Source organism: Rhinoraja longicauda, chromosome 27, assembly GCF_053455715.1.
Source record: "Rhinoraja longicauda isolate Sanriku21f chromosome 27, sRhiLon1.1, whole genome shotgun sequence".
Taxonomy (NCBI): Eukaryota; Metazoa; Chordata; class Chondrichthyes; order Rajiformes; family Arhynchobatidae; genus Rhinoraja; species Rhinoraja longicauda.
In genome coordinates, this window is record NC_135979.1 from 4,833,241 (window position 1) to 4,852,015 (window position 18,775).

Consider the following 18,775-nt stretch of genomic DNA (forward strand, 5'->3'; position numbering starts at 1 on the left):
CTCCCTATACACTGGGATCAGCCAATCTTCCCTGTCCCGCCTGCAACTGGTCCAAAACGCCGCAGCGAGACTCCTGACGGGTACCCGTAAAAGGGACCACATCACCCCGATTCTGGCCTCTCTCCACTGGCTCCCTGTACGGTACAGAATCAACTTCAAGCTCCTCCTATTCACGTATAAAGCCCTAAATGGACACTCCCCCCCCTACATCAAAAATCTTCTAACCCCCCTCTCTAACTCCAGGTCCCTCAGGTCGGCCGACTTGGGGCTACTCACTATCCCGCGGTCTAGGCTTAAGCTCAGGGGTGACCGCGCTTTTGCGGTTGCAGCTCCTAGACTGTGGAACAGCATCCCTCTCCCCATCAGAACTGCCCCCTCCATCGACTCCTTTAAGTCCAGGCTCAAAACCTATTTCTACTCCCTAGCGTTTGAGGCTCATTGAGGAGGCGCTGTGAACTGTTTGCGTGCTACTGTATGTTTCATTTTTTTTCCATTGGAACCTAATCAGATGTACAGCACTTTGGTCAACGTGGGTTGTTTTTAAATGTGCTATACAAATAAAATTGACTTGACTTGACTCCAGACTCACCATAAGATATTCTATATTGCAATATCCTGTGTGAAAAAATGAGTTCCAAGTGTCATTGTTGTTTAATGTATGGCTTGATTTTGGGTTAATGCGATAATCCAGAGATTTCAATGTGTTCAGGGTAAATCAGCAAACTAACATGAGAGGAATTTATTATTCAAAAATTTTTGAAAATTCAAACATAAAACTTTCCTGTTTGATACATGTAACAATATGGTTACCAGAAAAGACTCAATTTAATCATACGTATTGAAAAGTAATAAAGTAAAACTCTGATAATCCTGCATGTTTGGGACTTTGGTGGCAGATTATTTCATTTTCCAGACAATTAGACGTTATTTACATTAATACCACAACATGTTTTAATTAACTTTTAAAAATAATATTATAATAAATTTCCCAATGAACCATTTATGTTTAAAGAGACCTTGGGAAATGGAATATAAGATGAAAGACAATATGCGAACTGGAGTTAGACACAAAATGCTGGAGTAACTCAGCGGGACAGGCAGCATCTCTGGAGAGAAGGAATCGGTGATGTTTTGGTCAAGACCCTTCTTCGTGGCAAATCAGAAAGATTACTGAACCATTGCTATTTCTGAATGGATAGTGGATTATCAGAAGTTTTACCATATTGATAAAGTAATGAAATGGAATTATCATGCTGTCCTGTTATTAAGGATAAAAGTACCTGGGTAGTCTTGTGGGAGGTCGAATGTGGAATTATTGTCCAGATTTTCGCAGACAACATTCTGCAGCTCGATGTGAATTATTTTAATAAATTCTCCTGTTGACAAACAGCACTCATTCCCTGATATTTCATAGACTGATCCTGTGAAAGATAAAGAGCACTTTAAAAATTTACTGTTGCATATGTGACACAATTAGAAGCATTTCAGATATTGCATATCATTCGTAGACTGTTTCTCTCACAAACACAACTGGAAGAACATTCTGACTTGCGAGCGAAGCCAAGGTCCGACATCGACTCAAACTGCACTTTGAGTGGTTCATTTAGATTGTGAATTATATTGGACCAGCCATTTTTGTACATGTTCAAATTCCTGCTGGGAAATTTAAATCTATGTAAATAGAAAAAAGATGGTAAGAACAGTCATAAAGCTATGGCACTTATGAATGTCATAAAACCCCAGCTGTTTTTTTAGATTTTTAGATTTTTTAGATTTAGAGATGCAGTGCGGAAACAGGCCCTTCGGCCCACCGGGTCCGCGCCGCCCAGCGATCCCCGCACATTAACACTATCCTATACCCACTAGGGACAATTTTTACATTTGCCCAGCCAATTAACCTACATACCTGTACGTCTTTGGAGTGTGGGAGGAAACCGAAGATCTCGGAGAAAACCCACGCAGGTCACGGGGAGAACGTACAAACTCCCTTAGTCAGGATCGAACAGTCGACACCCTTAGTCAGGATCGAACCTGAATCTCCGGCGCTGCATTCGCTGTAAGGCAGCAACTCTACCGCTGCGCCACCATTTACTAATGATCTTCAAGGAAGGAAATCTCTCATGCTTACTGATCATCACCTACAGGTGACTCCAGAGCGCCACTAAGCCACCTCAGCTTGGAACAAGTAGAAATGGCCAAAATTCACCACATTTTCAGCGATGTCCACATTCATGAGCAACCATATCACAAAATCCTGTGCTTATTTGTGATTTCATGTCTATTTACTTCAATATTACATTCAGAAATCGGTGGGTGGCACAGTGGCGCAGCAGTAGAGTTGCTGCCTTACAGCAAGAGAGACGTGGGTTTGATCCTGACTACTGGCGCTCTCTGTACGGAGTTTGTACATTCCCTCTGTGACCACATGGGTTTTCTCTGGGTGCTCAGGTTTCCTCCCACCTTCCAAAGACATAAAGGTTAATTGGCTTCTGTAAGTTGTAAATTGGTGTGTAGGATAGTGCTTGTGTGCGGGGAGATCATTGGTCGGTGCCGACTCTGTGGGCCAAAGGGCCTGTTTCCACGCTGTATCTCTTTAAAAAAATATATGATTTTTATTGCTTTTTCAAATAGCATACAAAAACATTTAACATAACGTAAAATAACATAACATGACTGTGCACATCAACAGCAAAGTCACTTTTAGGCACCTAAAGGCACTTTAAATATAAAGAAAGTAAGGCACGTTTCTGCTATAGTACATGTTATATAGTATATATATATAAAAACTGCTCCCACCTTTAAATAACCTAACCAGACAATAATCACAATGAAAATAAAGACAGTCAGCAGTTCACTACAAGGCCTCAGTAAAATCTTTTTCCTCGAGAAATTTCATAAACGAGCCCCAAATCTTTTCAGAAGTGTCGTATTTCCCCTTAACTATATATGTAAGTTTCTCCAAAGCAAGACACTGCAGTAATCCATCAGCCCAACTTTGCTTGTTTGGTCAATAAACCGATTTCCATGACAAAGCAATTTTATGTTTAGCTTCAAGCAGACAAAATATAACCAGCTTCTTATCTGTATTGTTAAGTTTATAGCTTGCTGGGAAACACCCGAAAATACAAAGTTTAGGACAGAGTGGAAGCTTCTCTTTTGTGGCAATAGATAAAGTTGTTATTACCTCCTTCCAGTACTCTTGGATGGTAAGGCATTCCCAAAGGGAAACGCTGTATCTCTAAAGTCTAAAGTAAATCATGAACTAGAACATCAAAGACAAGAGACAAACAGAAAAGAATTTAAACCTTTTTACCTTGCTTTTGTATCTTCCTGACCCTATTTAGTTGCAGGGACTTTCACTGAAACTATTCCTCAGCATTTCATGCAGATTTATCAAGTAATCAGAACAATGCAGTTCTCTATTCTTACTGGGTGCATCTGCTGGGTCAGTCATGAGACATTGGTAAGCAGGACAGATAACGTGTAAAACGTAGAAACATAGAAAATAGGTGCAGGAGGAGGCCATTTGGCCCTTCGAGCCAGCACCGCCATTCATTGTGATCATGGCTGATCGTCCCCAATCAATATTCACAACATCACAGGGTCTAGGTTTTGGGAAGATCCATCCAGCAGGCAGGCTCGGTAGAGGTAGTTACCCCAAAAGTTCCAATGCTGAGAACTATATTCTGCACTCTGTATCCTTCTCTACCTACAATACTTGAGTTTGATTTGATTGTAATTGTATATAGTATTATCAAATCTGACTGGAAAACAAAGCTTTTCACTGTACCTCGGCACATGTGACAATAATAAGCCTAAATCAAATTCATACCCAGAGCTAATTTGGTGCCTGCCTGCTTGATACATGAGATGTAAAATGAGATGTATAATAGTAAAATTAAAGCCGTGCGGGTTTTGTTAACATCTTTGTTAACATCTTTCGGAATGGCAGGCAGTGACCAGCGGGGAACCGCAAGGTTCGGTGCTGGGACCCCAGCTATTTACGATATACATTAATGACTTAGACGAAGGGATTAAAAGTACCATTAGCAAATTTGCAGATGATACTAAGCTGGGGGGTAGTGTGAATTGTGAGGAAGATGCAATAAGGCATCTTACTTGGACAGGGTTACTTGGACAGGTTGTGTGAGTGGGCGGATACATGGCAGATGCAGTTTAATGTAGATAAGTGTGAGGTTATTCACTTTGGAAGTAAGAATAGAAAGGCAGATTATTATCTGAATGGTGTCAAGTTAGGAGGAGGGGGAGTTCAACGAGATCTGGGTGTCCTAGTGCATCAGTCAATGAAAGGAAGCATGCAGGTACAGCAGGCAGTGAAGAAAGCCAATGGAATGTTGGCCTTCATAACAAGAGGAGTTGAGTATAGGAGCAAAGAGGTCCTTCTACAGTTGTACCGGGCCCTGGTGAGACCGCACCTGGAGTACTGTGTGCAGTTTTGGTCTCCAAATTTGAGGAAGGATATTCTTGCTATGGAGGGCGTGCAGCGTAGGTTCACTAGGTTAATTCCCGGAATGGCGGGACTGTCGTATGTTGAAAGGCTGGAGCGATTGGGCTTGTATACACTGGAATTTAGAAGGATGAGGGGGGATCTTATTGAAACATATAAGATAATTAGGGGATTGGACACATTAGAGGCAGGAAACATGTTCCCAATGTTGGGGGAGTCCAGAACAAGGGGCCACAGTTTAAGAATAAGGGGTAGGCCATTTAGAACGGAGATGAGGAAGAACTTTTTCAGTCAGAGAGTGGTGAAGGTGTGGAATTCTCTGCCTCAGAAGGCAGTGGAGGCCAGTTTGTTGGATGCTTTCAAGAGAGAGCTGGATAGAGCTCTTAAGGATAGCGGAGTGAGGGGGTATGGGGAGAAGGCAGGAACGGGGTACTGATTGAGAGTGATCAGCCATGATCGCATTGAATGGCGGTGCTGGCCTGAAGGGCTGAATGGCCTACTCCTGCACCTATTGTCTATTGTCTATTGTCTATTGTTTTGAAGTGTACATTTGAAGTGTTACCTATGTTGCAATGCAGGAAACGCAGCACGGCAAGCCCCATAAACAGCAACAGTGTCATGATAGAGTTGTTTAGATTTGCAAGGTGGTGTAAGAGATGAATGTTGATAAGCACATCTCAGTCTGAAGAAGCAGTCTCGGCCCAAAACACCACCCACTCCTTCTCTCCAGAGATGCTGCCTGTCCCGCTGAGTTACTCCAGCATTTTGTGTCTACCTTCGATTTAAACCAGCATCTGCAGTTCTTTCCTACACATCTCAGCGATTCTTCTGATCTGCCTTGGGGAAAGTCCTGTTTAGTGATTAAACTTGAAATGACACCAATTTCAGCACACTAATCCCTCAATACTGCCCTGGAGTGTCGTCTGGAATTTTTCATTCTCGTGTCTCAGAACAGAGACTTGGAAAGCAAATCCTCTAATTGAGAACTTTGAGCGTGTTATCGTGAGCTAGAGTTTTGATACTGCCATAAAAGACTCACACTGCCACTTGACCAGCTAGAACATTTAAGGGAACCAATCTAATGAAACGCTCAATTCCATGACTATTTTTTATATTTCTGTACAGCCTTTTAATGAACATCTACTGGAACTAACAACTCATGCAGAACCAGGGGCCACAGTCTAAGAATAAAGGGGAGGCCATTTAAAACTGAGGTCAGAAGAAACTTTTTCACCCAGAGAGTTGTGAATTTGTGGAATTCTCTGCCACAAAAGGCAGTGGAGGCCAATTCACGATGAATTTTAAAGAGAGTTAGATAGAGCTCTAGGGGCTAGTGGAATCAAGGGATATGGGGGGAAGTCAGGCACAGGTTACTGATTGTAGATGATCAGCCATGATCACAATGAATGGTGGTGCTGACTCGAAGGAACGGGTGACATTTCGGGTCGAGATGGATCTGAAGAAGGGTTTCGACCCGAAACGTCACCCGTTCCTTCTCTCCAGAGATGCTGCATGTCCCGCTGAGTTACTCCAGCTTTTTGTGTCTATCCCCAATAGTCCTTCTTTGTCCTCTCGGCGCCCCTCCTCCCCCCCCCCCCCCCCCCCCCCCCCCCCCCCCCCCCAGTCAGGTCCATCTTTGTTCTCTCTGGCGGTTTATGGTTTTGTTGGCTGTCTCTCGTCTTGCACAATGTAAGAAGCGTATTGGTCACAAAGGGAAAGGAAAATAGATAACTACAATTAAATAAAAAGAGAAAATGCTGGAAATCATCAACAGGCCAAGCAATCATCCTTTCAGATCCAAGACCTTTTGTTACACCTGAGGAAGAGAGAGACTCAAGGAACTGCAGATGCTGGAATCTTGAGTAACTTTACGAGTCAGGCAGCATCCGTGATCGGAATTGATAGGTTGGGACTCTCGTCCGGACTGATCGCAGTGAGGAGGAGAAACGGAAAAAGAGCTGGGGGATGGACAAAGCCTGGCAAGTGATCGGTGGACAAGGGTAAGGGGGATTTGACTGGCAGATGGGTGGACAAAGGCTTGAGATGAAAAGTTTTCCTACCATTGGGTTGTAAGCTACCCAAGCAGAATATGAGTCAATCTGCTGGTTTACACAAATTCTCTGCAGAGCGATCATTCAATTTAGTTTCTTCAATGTCTACATTATGAGCACCATTTGCAACACACTCGATTGGAAGAAGTGCAAGTGAATTACTGTATCATCTGGAAAGATTGTTCAGGTCCTCATTTGGAAGAAGAGGGGTAAAGAGACTGGAGTTGCAACCCCTGTGGTTGCATGGGAAAATACATTAGATGGGGAGTAATTATTTGGGATGGATGAGTGTACTAGGGATTCACAAAAGGAGTGATCAATTTGGAATGTTGAAGGAGTAGGACGATGTTCATTACACAGGTGGACGCAGCCCAGACCATCACAGTGTAGCTGGGCCATGTTGGCTGGTGTGGGCAAGTTGGACCGAAGGGCCTGTTTCCACGCTGTCTATGACTCTAATGGCATTTTTCCCACTTACATTTATGAGTGTTGGCATCATACCAGCAGAGTACAACATTTCTCATGCAAGATAGAATAGATGAAGTGTTGAATTAGATGATCCACCCTAATCTACTTACGATCATCCTCACAATAGCATTGACTTGCGAACCTGACCAATTTTGTGTTACTAAAAGGCCAAATAAATGAGTTTGAAAGTGCAGCCATTGAGAACATAAACCAAATGCAAGTAAAAAAACATTGGCATAAACTATTCTTTATTGTTTCTTTGAAGAAAAATGCATTAAGTATTACCACCAACTCCAATGTTATTTGCCTGATATTGGTAGCATCAAGTTTTTGGTTTGTTTTACTTCACATTGACCTCATCTGTGAAAATACCAGACTTATTTTTGTCACACTGCAAATAACTTCTCGTAAGTTGCTGGTACTCTGAAGCGTAATTGAAACAAAAAAAAGGGGAACTAAACATTTCTTTATTTCAAGAAATGTTATTTTGTTGCATTTGCTTGGAAAATATTTAAAACAGGTAGGAAATAGTTCCTAATTGTTGTTGAGCTACATAAGGGGATATTAGCGCCGTTACCAAAATTCTGGTCAAAGATATGTTTTTTTAAGGAACTTAATGGCGGGGAGAAAATAAATGGAAAGTTTCATGTGTTAATGCATTGGACTGTTGAAGCCATCGCTGCCAAGACGAAGCCACTGGGTACCTGAAAATAAAGCAGACAATGGTGGAAAGACTCAGCCGTCAAGCAGCATCTGGGAAGAGAGAAATCAAGTTCATGTTTCAGATCAATCAGCTTTCCAAATCTGCTCTTTGATCAGTTGACCATTTCCAGCAATTTCCTTTCTCATTTGTAATAAGGTCAAGGAAATTGAACGTGCACATGAAGCTGGAGATGGGGGTCACTCAGAGATTCTGGAGTGTTATAACTTATTCTAAAAACAGGCATTCTATTTTGATGATGGGCATTGTGACTCTGCACTGGATCAAAGTTTGAGATCTCCATTGTGTCTAAATGATCACAATTAGTAATCATTTTCTTACCAGAAAGCATGCAAACTGTGTTATGATAACCTCTTTCTGATTCCATTATATTGCCCAACATTTTGATTGCTGCTCAATTTGTGTTTAAATACACTTAAAAATCCCGAAGATATGTTCACCCTTTTCAGGTTGGATTTTAAGATATGATAGGGCAATGGTTATGTAAGACAAGACAATGTCAAGTAAGACAGAGACCTGGAATAATAGTTAATAGACAATAGACAATAGACAATAGACAATAGACAGTAGGTGCAGGAGGAGGCCATTCGGCACTTCGAGCCAGCACCGCCATTCAATGTGATCATGGCTGATCATTCTCAATCAGTACCCCGTTCCTGCCTTCTCCCCATACCCCCTGACTCCGCTATCCTTAAGAGCTCTATCTAGCTCTCTCTTGAATGCATTCAGAGAATTGGCCTCCACTGCCTTCTGAGGTAGAGAATTCCACAGATTCACAACTCTCTGACGGAAAAAGTTTTACCTCATCTCAGTTCTAAATGGCCTACCCCTTATTCTTAAACTGTGGCCCCTTGTTCTGGACTCCCCCAACATTGGGAACATGTTTCCTGCCTCTAACGTGTCCAACCCCTTAACAATCCTATACGTTTCGATAAGATCTCCTCTCATCCTTCTAAATTCCAGTGTATACAAGCCTAGTCGCTTGTATAAGAAAATAAAATAAAGGCAACATTTTTGTTTATACCGTTGATTGAGGGACATATATTTCCCAAAAGACCAGGGAAAACTCTCCTGTTCCTCTTCAAAAGAGCATAACGAGCTCTTTTATCCCCAGCTGAGATTTGTATTCAATGTTTCACCCAAAAAGGAAACAGGAATGCCCATTAACAACACCTGATTCTGCCATGGCAACCTAAACTAAGGGTAATTTCCAATATCCAACTAATTTAACAATCAGCTTGACTTTGGGATGTGGAAGGAGACCAGAGCACTTGGTCCCAGTGAAAACATACACAAACTGCACAGATTAGAATCATAGCCTGGTTGCTGGAGCTTATAGGACAGGTGCCCTGCCTACAATGTCACTCTGTCATGGTCAGGAACAGAACTCACCCACCTCTGTGTGCCTAGACCAGGTATAATAAAGTAAGAACAATGACACAAGGTGGCACAGTGCCAAAGCTAGTCGAGCTGCGCCAAAGACCTGGGTTCAGTCCTGACCTCGGGTGCTGTTTGTGTGGATTTTGCATATTCTCCTTGTGACCACATGGGTTTCCTCTCACATCCCCAAGACATGCAAGTTTATAGGCAAATTGGCCTCAGTAAATAGCCCTGAGTGCGTAGGGAGTGGATGAGAAAGTGGGATAACACATAACTAGTGTTAATGGACTGATGGTTGACGTGGACTCGGTGGGCCGAAGGGTTTATTTCCATGCTGTGTCTTTCAATGATTCAACTTGCATTTATATCACAGTTGTATGTAGCATAGTAAAACATTGTAAGGGCAAGAGTGTTGCAACATTTTTCAGCAAGCCACGCTCAGTCTAAGGAGAAGGTTTTTAAGAGGTATCTTCAAAAACAGAAAAAGTAGAATTGTGGACGCAGCGAAAACCATCACACAAACCAACCTCCCTTCCATTGACTCTATTTGCAGTTCACACTGCCTCAGCAAGGCCACCAGCATAATCAAGGATCAGTTTCAAACCAGTCACTCCCTCTTCTCTCCTCTCCCATCAGGCAAGAGATACAGAAGTGTGAAAATGCACACCTCTAGATTCAGGGACAGTTTCTTCCCAGCTGCAACCAGGTAACTAGAGAACGATCAGCCATGATCACATTGAATGGCGGTGCTGGCTCGAAGGGCCGAATGGCCTACTCCTGCACCTATTGTCTATTGTCTAACCGAACCATTCTATCAACAACTCGAAAGCAGTCCTGAGCTACAATCTACCTCATTGGAGACACTCGGGCTATCTGTAATCAGACTTTACTGGACTTTATCTTGCACTAAACGTAATTCCATTTATCATGTATCTGTACACTGTGGATGGTTCGATCATGCATAGTCCTTCCACTGATTGGTTAGCATGCAACAGAAGTTTTTCACTGTATCTCGATACACCTGACAATAAACTAAGCTAAAAGTAGGTGAGGTAGGAGAAGAAATTCCAGATCTTGGGGCCTTGGCAGATGCAGACAGGATTAAACAATGATAATCAGGGGTGTGCCAGATTGGAGTAGTGCAGAGATTATAAAGGGTTTGGGGCTGGTGGAGATCACACGGCAAGGAACAGCGAGCATGTAAAGAGTTTTGTAAATAAGAATAACATTTAAAAATCAAGGTGCTTTCAAACCCAGACCCAGTTTAGTTCAGAATCTGCTACAATACATTTACTTAAAAATGAAGATGAGGATTATATTATGCAAATTATAATCACAAACGACACAAAATCACAAACGACATTCTCCTCTCCTCCGACGCTGGCAACCTCAACATCCTCATCCTACTTGACCTCAGCGCCGCCTTTGACACCATAAATCACTCCATTCTCCTCACCCGACTTGAAACCTCCCTTAACATCACCGGCACAGCCCTATCCTGGTTCAAATCTTACCTCTCTGACAGACACCAGTTCATCTCCATTAACAACTATAAATCCCCCACCGCTCCCCTCCCCCAAGGTGTCCCCCAAGGCTCAGTCCTTGGCCCCCTCCTCTTCATCCTCTTCCTGTTCCCCCTTGGTCAATTAATCCGCCGTCATGGTCTCAACTTCCACTGCTTCGCCGATGATATCCAGCTCCTCATCTCCACCAAGTCAATCTCCCCCACCACACACTCTACACTGACAAACTGCATCACTGAAATAAAATTTTGGCTTCAATCAAATTTCCTCAAACTCAATTGCAACAAATCTGAAATCATCATCATTGGTCCAAAAACGCTCACCAAATCCACCCAAAACTTCATCCTCAACATTGATGGTCTCCCAGTATCCACCTCACCTCACATCCGGAATCTTGGAATCATCTTTGATCAAGCCCTCTCCTTCGACAAACACATCAAACACATATAATATTCATTTATTGTCATTGCAACGAGTACAACGAAATTTAAAAAATAGCCAATCCTGACGGTGCGTACAAACATATATGCAATAAATGCAAAAACAAATAAATACATAAATACAATTAAATACAATTATATTAAGTACAAGATTTTTTAACGGTGTTGCCTAGTGCAAAGGTAGTGTTCAGTTCTTGTATGGCCCTGGGGTAAAAACTGTTCTTAAGTCTGTTTGTTCGGGATTTGATCGACCTGAAACGTCGACCAGAGGGCAGATGAACAAACAGACGGTGGCTGGGGTGGGATGGATCTTTTATTATTTTGCCTGCTCTACTGAGGCAGCGTAGGCTGAACAGGTGCTCCAGGGAGGGCAGTGAGCAGCCGATGATCTTCTGGGCCGTCGTGATGACCCTCTGAAGGGCCTTCCTGTCCTTTTCTGAGCAGCTGGCATACCATGTGGTTATACAGTATGCCAGCACACTCTCGATGGAGCAGCGATAGAAGGACAACATGAGCTTCTCCTGCAGGTTGGTTTTCCTGAGGATCCTCAGGAAGTGGAGTCTCTGCTGTGCCTTCTTTACTGTGGTGATGGTGTTGGTAGACCAGGTAAGATCCTCTGCGATGTGCGTACCCAGGAACCTGAAAGCTGGTACCCTTTCCACACAGACCCCATTGATGTAGAGTGGGTCGTAATCTCCACTGGTTTTTCTAAAGTCAATTATAAGTTCCTTTGTTTTGGAGGAGTTCAGGACCAGATTGTTCACTGAACACCATGCTGCCAGCCTTTGGATTTCATCCCTATAGGCTGTCTCATCTCCTTCTGAGATGAGTCCAACCACAGTCGTGTCATCCGCGAACTTGATGATGGTGTTGGTGGGATGGGTGGGGGCGCAGTCGTGAGTGTAGAGGGAGTAAAGGATGGGGCTCAACACACAGCCCTGTGGTGAGCCGGTGCTCAGTGTAATGGTGGAGGAGAGGTGAGGGCCTATTTTGACGGTCTGGGGGCGGTTGGTCAGGAAGTCCTTGATCCATTGGCAGATGGTTTGGGAAAATCCAAGGTCGGAAAGTTTGGTGACCAGTCTGCTCGGGATGACCGTGTTAAAGGCAGAGCTGAAGTCGAGGAAGAGCATCCTCACATAGCTCCCCTGGTGTTCAAGGTGGGTCAGTGCAGTGTGAAGAGCAGTGTCGATGGCATCCCCTGTAGACCTATTTGCTCTGTAGGCAAACTGGTGTGGGTCGAAGGTGGGTGGGAGGCTGGCTTTGATGTGCTGCAGGACCAGTCTCTCGAAGCACTTTGTGATGACCGGTGTGAGTGCTACCGGACGGTAGTCGTTAAGACCGCTGATGACAGACTTTTTCGGCAGTGGGATGATTATGGCGGACTTCAGGCAGGGAGGGATGGTGGATTTTAAAAGGGACAGGTTGAAGATTTTTGTGAAGACCTCAGATAATTGGTCTGCACATTCCCTCAGCACTCTGCCCGTCACACCATCGGGGCCTGCAGCTTTCCTGGGATTCACTGCTCTGAGTACGCGCTTAACATCATACTCCTGCACAGTGAAGGTGTTGCTGTCAGGTGCTGGAGAGGGTGTAATATCTGCCACTGTAGCTTTCACCTCGAAACGAGCAAAGAAACAGTTAAGTTCCTCAGCCAGCGAGGCGTCGCCGTCGGCAGTCGTGCGGTTGCTGGTCTTGTAGTTGGTGATGTGCTGGATGCCTTGCCATACCCGCCGTGGGTCATTGTTGGAAAAGTGGTCCTCAATCTTCCTCTTGTAGGACGCTTTGGCATCCTTGATACCTCTCTTCAGGTTGGTTCTAGCAGCACTGTATAGAGCTCTATCACTAGACCTGAAGGCGGTGTTACGGTCCTTGAGGAGAGACCTGACATCCTTTGTCATCCAGGGTTTTTGATTGGGATACAACCGGATGCGTTTGTCGACGGTGACATTGTCACAAAGACAGCCTTCTTCCACCTCAAAAACATTGCCCGTCTCCGTCCATCCCTCTCCTCCACAGCTGCAGAAACCCTCATCCACGCCTTCATCACCTCCCGTCTGGACTACTGCAACAGCCTCCTCTATGGCGCAGGTTGCAGGGTGACTTGGACAGGTTGTGTGAGTGGGCGGATGCATGGCAGATGCAGTTTAATGTGGATAAGGTTATCCACTTTGGTGGTAAGAATAGGAAGGCAGAGTATTATCTGAATGGTGTCAAGTTAGGAACAGGGGACGTACAACGAGATCTGGGTGTCCTAGTGCATCAGTCACTGAAAGGAAGCATGCAGGTACAGCAGGCAGTGAAGAAAGCCAATGGAATGTTGGCCTTCCTAACAAGGGGAGTTGAGTATAGGAGCAAAGAGGTCCCGCTGCTGTTGTACAGGGCCCTAGTGAGACCGCACCTGGAGTACTGTGTGCAGTTTTGGTTTCCAAATTTGAGGAAGGATATTTCATGCTATTGAGGGCGTGCAGCGTAGGTTTACTAGGTTAATTCCCGGAATGGGGGGACTCTGCTACACACTTCCAGTAATGTGAAGTCTTATGTTCCTTCTTTGTAAAGCAAGTATTGGTATAAATTCCTTTATTTTAGCAGAACAAGTAAGACTTGTGATTCCATGTGTAGGAAAGAACCACAAATGCTGGTTTCAACCGAAGATGGACACAAAAAGCTGGAGTAACTCAGCAGGTCAGACAGCATCTCAGTGAAATATGAGATGCTGTTCGTTACAGTGAGTTGTGAGTTTCCCACGCATAATATGAGGTGTTGTTATTGTATCAACAACATCCCATATTTCGTTTGGGCAGCTTACAACCTAGTGGTATTAATATTGATTTATCTAACTTTAAGAAACCCTTGCATTCCCTCTCTCTCTCCACACAAGTCGTATGAGCTTCAAAGAAAGTCTCGTTGAGTCTCATTGTGTGCACTCGTTCCCACACGGTCACGGGGAGGACTTGCAAATTCATCATTTTCATCATTTAGATGATACAGCGCGGAAACAGGCCCTTCGGCACACCGAGTCCGCGCCGCCCAGTGATCCCCGCACACTAACACTATCCTACACACACTAGGGACAATTTTTACATTTGCCCAGTCAATTAACCTACAAACCTGCACGTCTTTGGAGTGTGGGAGGAAACCGAAGATCTCGGAGAAAACCCACGCAGGTCACGGGGAGAACGTACAAACTCCGTACAGACGGCACCCGTTGTCAGGATCGAACCCGAGTCTCTGGCGCTGCATTCGCTGCAAGGCAGCAACTCTACCGCTGCGCCACCACGCCGCCCCGAACAGACAGCACCCGTCGTGAGGATCGAACCCGGGTCTCTGGCACTGTAAGGCAGCAACGCTACCACTGCACCACCCTTGCCATAATGTCACCTCTCTGTGATTCCTGATGCTACTTAAGACTCTCTCTCACCGCTCCTCCTGCAGTATGAAGACCCGAAACTTCACCTATCCACGTTCTCCAGAGATAATGGATGGATGTTCTCCGGCTGCCTGACCTGCTGATTTTACACATCGCCAGATTGCCGCTGGCAGATTCCATGCTCTGGGATCTTTCACATTCACTTGAGAGGATGGGTGGAGATTAAGTTCAACACCTAACCCAAAGGACTGCACTACAATATACCAGCATTGGCCCGCTCAATTCTCTGGGATGGAGGACTCGAACCCACTGCCTTGTGACTCAGGAAAGAAGGAGAGAGACACTGAGGCACGACTCACACAGGGATATTGCACCTAATGGGAATAAACTGCACCAAATTCTCATAGTAAAAATTGACATAAACAAGGAACTGGATATCAGACTGAGCAGAAAATTGTGATTTCTTTTTAAAAAACTGCAAATAGGAATTGTACATACCTTGGAAGTAAACTCCAGAGTGGATCTCCAGAATTCTGGGAAGAGTTGCAAAGTTCAAAGAACAAATGTAGTCTTGCAATGAGATGATTTCAGAATCTGAATGGTAAGAATCTGCCATTTTACGCTCCCTCGTTGTTTAAAATTTGAGATCTCTGCAGTCACAACCACATATCTCACGTCTCGATGAAATGTGTACAAGTGGCTCAGCTATTGCAATTATAGTTTCCTTCTGCTTTGACTTCTGATGACTGTATAGCACTGAAATGATGATGCATCTGGCAAAGTTCCAACCTTCCCCTTTCCCCCACCCCAAAAAACAACACAAAAGGGAAGTAGCATTAGATTCAAATGACTGGCACATACAGAGGTAAAATGATTCCTCGGGCATTTTCCTTTCCTCTTTTGATGGCTGAGGAGCAGAAGCAGAGACCAGACAAGTCACATTGATGCCCCGTACATTTCCTGCCAAACTACATCATCACCAACATGTCTATTCCTTTAGTCATAAGTGATAGGAGCAGAATAAGTCCATTCGGCCCATCAAGTCTACTCCGCCATTCAATCATGGCTGATCTATATCTCATAGAAACATAGAAAATAGGTGCAGGAGTAGGCCATTCGGCCCTTCGAGCCTGCACCGCCATTCAATATGATCATGGCTGATCATCCAGCTCAGTAACCTGTACCTGCCTTCTCTCCATACCCCCTGATCCCTTTAGCCACAAGGGCCACATCTAACTCCCTCTTAAATATAGCCAATGAACTGGCCTCAACTACCTTCTGTGGCAGAGAATTCTACAGACTCAACACTCTCTGTGTGAAGAGTCCCAACCCGGAATATCTCCCTGCTAACCCCATGTTAACCCCAAAGTGCATTTTAATTCATTTGTTTCAAGGATTTGAATCAATGATGGAGAAAGAACACTCAAACAATCTAAAGTTAATAGAAAAAATACATTTATTAACACAATAAATAAGGGCGGCTCGATGGCGCAGTGGTAGAGTTGCCGCCTTACAGCACTTGCAGCGTCAGAGACCCGGGTTTGATCCTGACTACGAATGTTTGTCTGTACAGAGTTTGTACATTCTCTCTGTGACCGTGTGGGTTTTCTCCGAGATCTTCAGTTTCCTCCCACACTCCAAATGGCTTGGTATAAATGTATAAAGAATTGGCCCTAACGTGGGATAGTAGTGTGCGGGGATCGCTGTTAGATGTGGGCCGAAGGGCTTGGTTCCATGCGGTATCTCTAAACTAAACGAAACAAGAAAATGACAATAAAACTATAACTAAAACTAAAACTAACAGCACAAAAGCATCAAACAAACCCTGAGGCTCGCATTTCTCTACATGCAAAAGCTTAGATGGAAACAAGAAACTGCAGATGCTAGTTTACACAAAAGGACACAAAGTGCTGGAGTAATTCATCGGGTCAGGCAGCATCTCTGGAGAACATGAATGGGTGACATTTCAGATCGGGACCCTTCATCAGATTAGTTCAATCAGTTTGAAGAAGAGTCCCAACCCGGAATATCACTTATCCAGGTCCTCCAGAGATGCTGCCTGACCTGCTGAGTTATTCCTGCACTTTGTGTCCTACTTGCAAAAGTTTGTCAGGAACTCGTTTAAGTTCAGAGATACAGAGTGGAAACAGTCCCTTTGGCCCATCAAATCCATGTTGACCAACAATCACCCATCCACTAGTTCTATCCTTTACCCTAAGGGTTGAGAGGTAAAAATACACAGAAACATTCTTTCTCTCCAGGGATGCCACCTGACCCACTGAGTTGCTCCAACATTTTATGTCTATCTTCGGTATAAACCAGCATTTGCAGTTCCTCCCTACACGTTATACATAGGAGATGAGGAGGAATTTATTTTGCCAGAGGGTGGTGAATCTGAGGAATTCGTTGCCATAGATGGCTGTGCGAAGTCAAGTTATTGGGTATTTTTAAAGCAGAGATTGACAGGTTCTTAATTAGTAAAGTGACACAGGTTGTGGGGGGAAGGCAAGTGAATGGGGTTGAGAGGGAAAGATAGACCAGTCATAATTGCATGACGGAGCAGATTTGATGTGCTGAATTGCCTAATTCTCCTGCTATGACTTATGAACTTATGAGTTAGAGCAGAATTTGGCCACACAGTGATGTTGAAAGAGAATGTACCTTCCTTTGTGAACTTCTGCAATTGGTGAGAATAGTAAAAATAAAGACTGCTGTATGCTCAAGGAACTGGCGTTTGTTAATTTAATCTTCTTTCAGCAGCTCTGCTGGAAAGGAATGGAGTTTACGATTGGGAGATGAGGATCTTTTACAATGCTGGGAAGGCAGTAGGGAAGGTGAGAAGCATTTTGAATGAGAAAGAGAAGATGTAAACAGCACAGAGTGTCTGTTTGGAAAATAAAGGAAGTAAGAACTAGCAGTTGAATAGTCTTAAGGATCCTCTATATACCACCATTCAGTAAGATTATGACTGATATTTCATCGAACACGGGTCTCTGGCACTGCAAGTGCTGTAAGGAAGAAGCTCTACTGCTGGGCCATTGAGCCGCACGATTTTGTTGTTTCAATAAATGTATTTTTTCTATTAACTTCATATTGTTTGAGTGTTCTCCCTGCATGATATATTCCGTGAGCCTCCCAGCTTCCTGTGCATAAAATTCTAAATTTTCACTAAGTCTCTCAAAAGAAATTCTTCTCGTCTCCAACTTGAATATTAAATTCTCATGTAAATTACTGAGGGAACCCAGAAGGTCAGACAACCTCCACGGAGAGAGAAACAGAGTTAACATTTTCGGATGATGGCCCTTCATCAGAACTGACAACAGGAGATAACAATTATGGGGTTGTTTTTCTGTTGCACAGGAGGGGAGTGCTGGAGAGAGCAAATGGAATGTCTCTGATAGTTTAGAAACACAGCATGGAATCACAGGACCTTCGGCCCACCCAGTCTACACTGACCACCCATCACTCATTCACACATTTACACTAGGTCTATCGTGTTCGATTTTTGCATCCTCTCCATACACACTAGGGGCAATTTACAGAGGCCAATAAGCCTGTACGTCTCTGGGATGTGGGAGGAAACCAGAGCATACAGAGGAAACCCATGCGGTCACAGGGAAAATACGCAAACTCTGCATTGACAGCACCCAAGGTCAGGATCAAACCCAGGTTTCTGGCATAAGAAGATAACTGCAGATGCTGGTACAAATCGAAGGTTTTTATTCACAAAATGCTGGAGTAACTCAGCAGGTCAGGCAGCATCTCGGGAGAGAAGGAATGGGTGATGTTTCGGTTTGAGACCCTTCTTCAGTCTCGACCCGAAACGTCACCCATTCCTTCTCTCCAGAGATGCTGCCTGACCTGCTGAGTTACTCCAGCATTTTGTGAATAAAAACGAGGTTTCTGGCGCTGTGAGGCAGCAGCTCTACCCTCTGCGCCACTGTGGGGGAGACCAAATAAGCTCTGAACTGCATAGACTTAGAGGCATTAGTTTTGGGTTTTTTGCATGATAATTGTATGTTTGTTTGTTTTGTGTGTGTATGTATGAATATATATATATATATACACACACACAAAAACAAAATATGCAAATAGTACTCTGCAAGGAATAAATGAAAAGAAGTTCTGTGTATATATATTCAGAAAACGGGGCTTCCCCTCCTCCATTATAGATGAGGCTCTCACTAGGGACTCTTCTACATCCCGCAGCTCCGCTCTTGCTCCCCCTCCCCCCACTCACAACAAGGACAGGATCCCCCTCGTTCTCACCTTCCACCCCACCAGCCTGCGGATCCAACATAACATCCACCAACATTTCCGTCACCTACAACGGGACCCCACCACTGGCCATATCTTC

General features: G+C 44.1%; 1 protein-coding gene across 2 annotated transcripts in view; it reads right to left on the reverse strand.

The window, feature by feature from the left end:
• The window catches only part of themis2 (thymocyte selection associated family member 2), a 47,519-nt gene extending 32,435 nt beyond the window's left edge, over nt 1-15,084 (reverse strand). For both annotated transcript variants that reach the window (XR_013548981.1, XM_078423125.1), the window contains exons 1-2: nt 14,917-15,084; nt 1,281-1,421 (exon numbers count right to left, since the gene is read on the reverse strand). Coding sequence is in view for 1 of the 2 variants with exons in the window: in XM_078423125.1 (XP_078279251.1) it covers nt 1,281-1,421; nt 14,917-15,034 (259 nt within the window). In the remaining variant the exon portion in view is untranslated. The remainder of the gene's footprint in view (nt 1-1,280; nt 1,422-14,916) is intronic.
• Nucleotides 15,085-18,775: the final 3,691 nt, after the last annotated feature.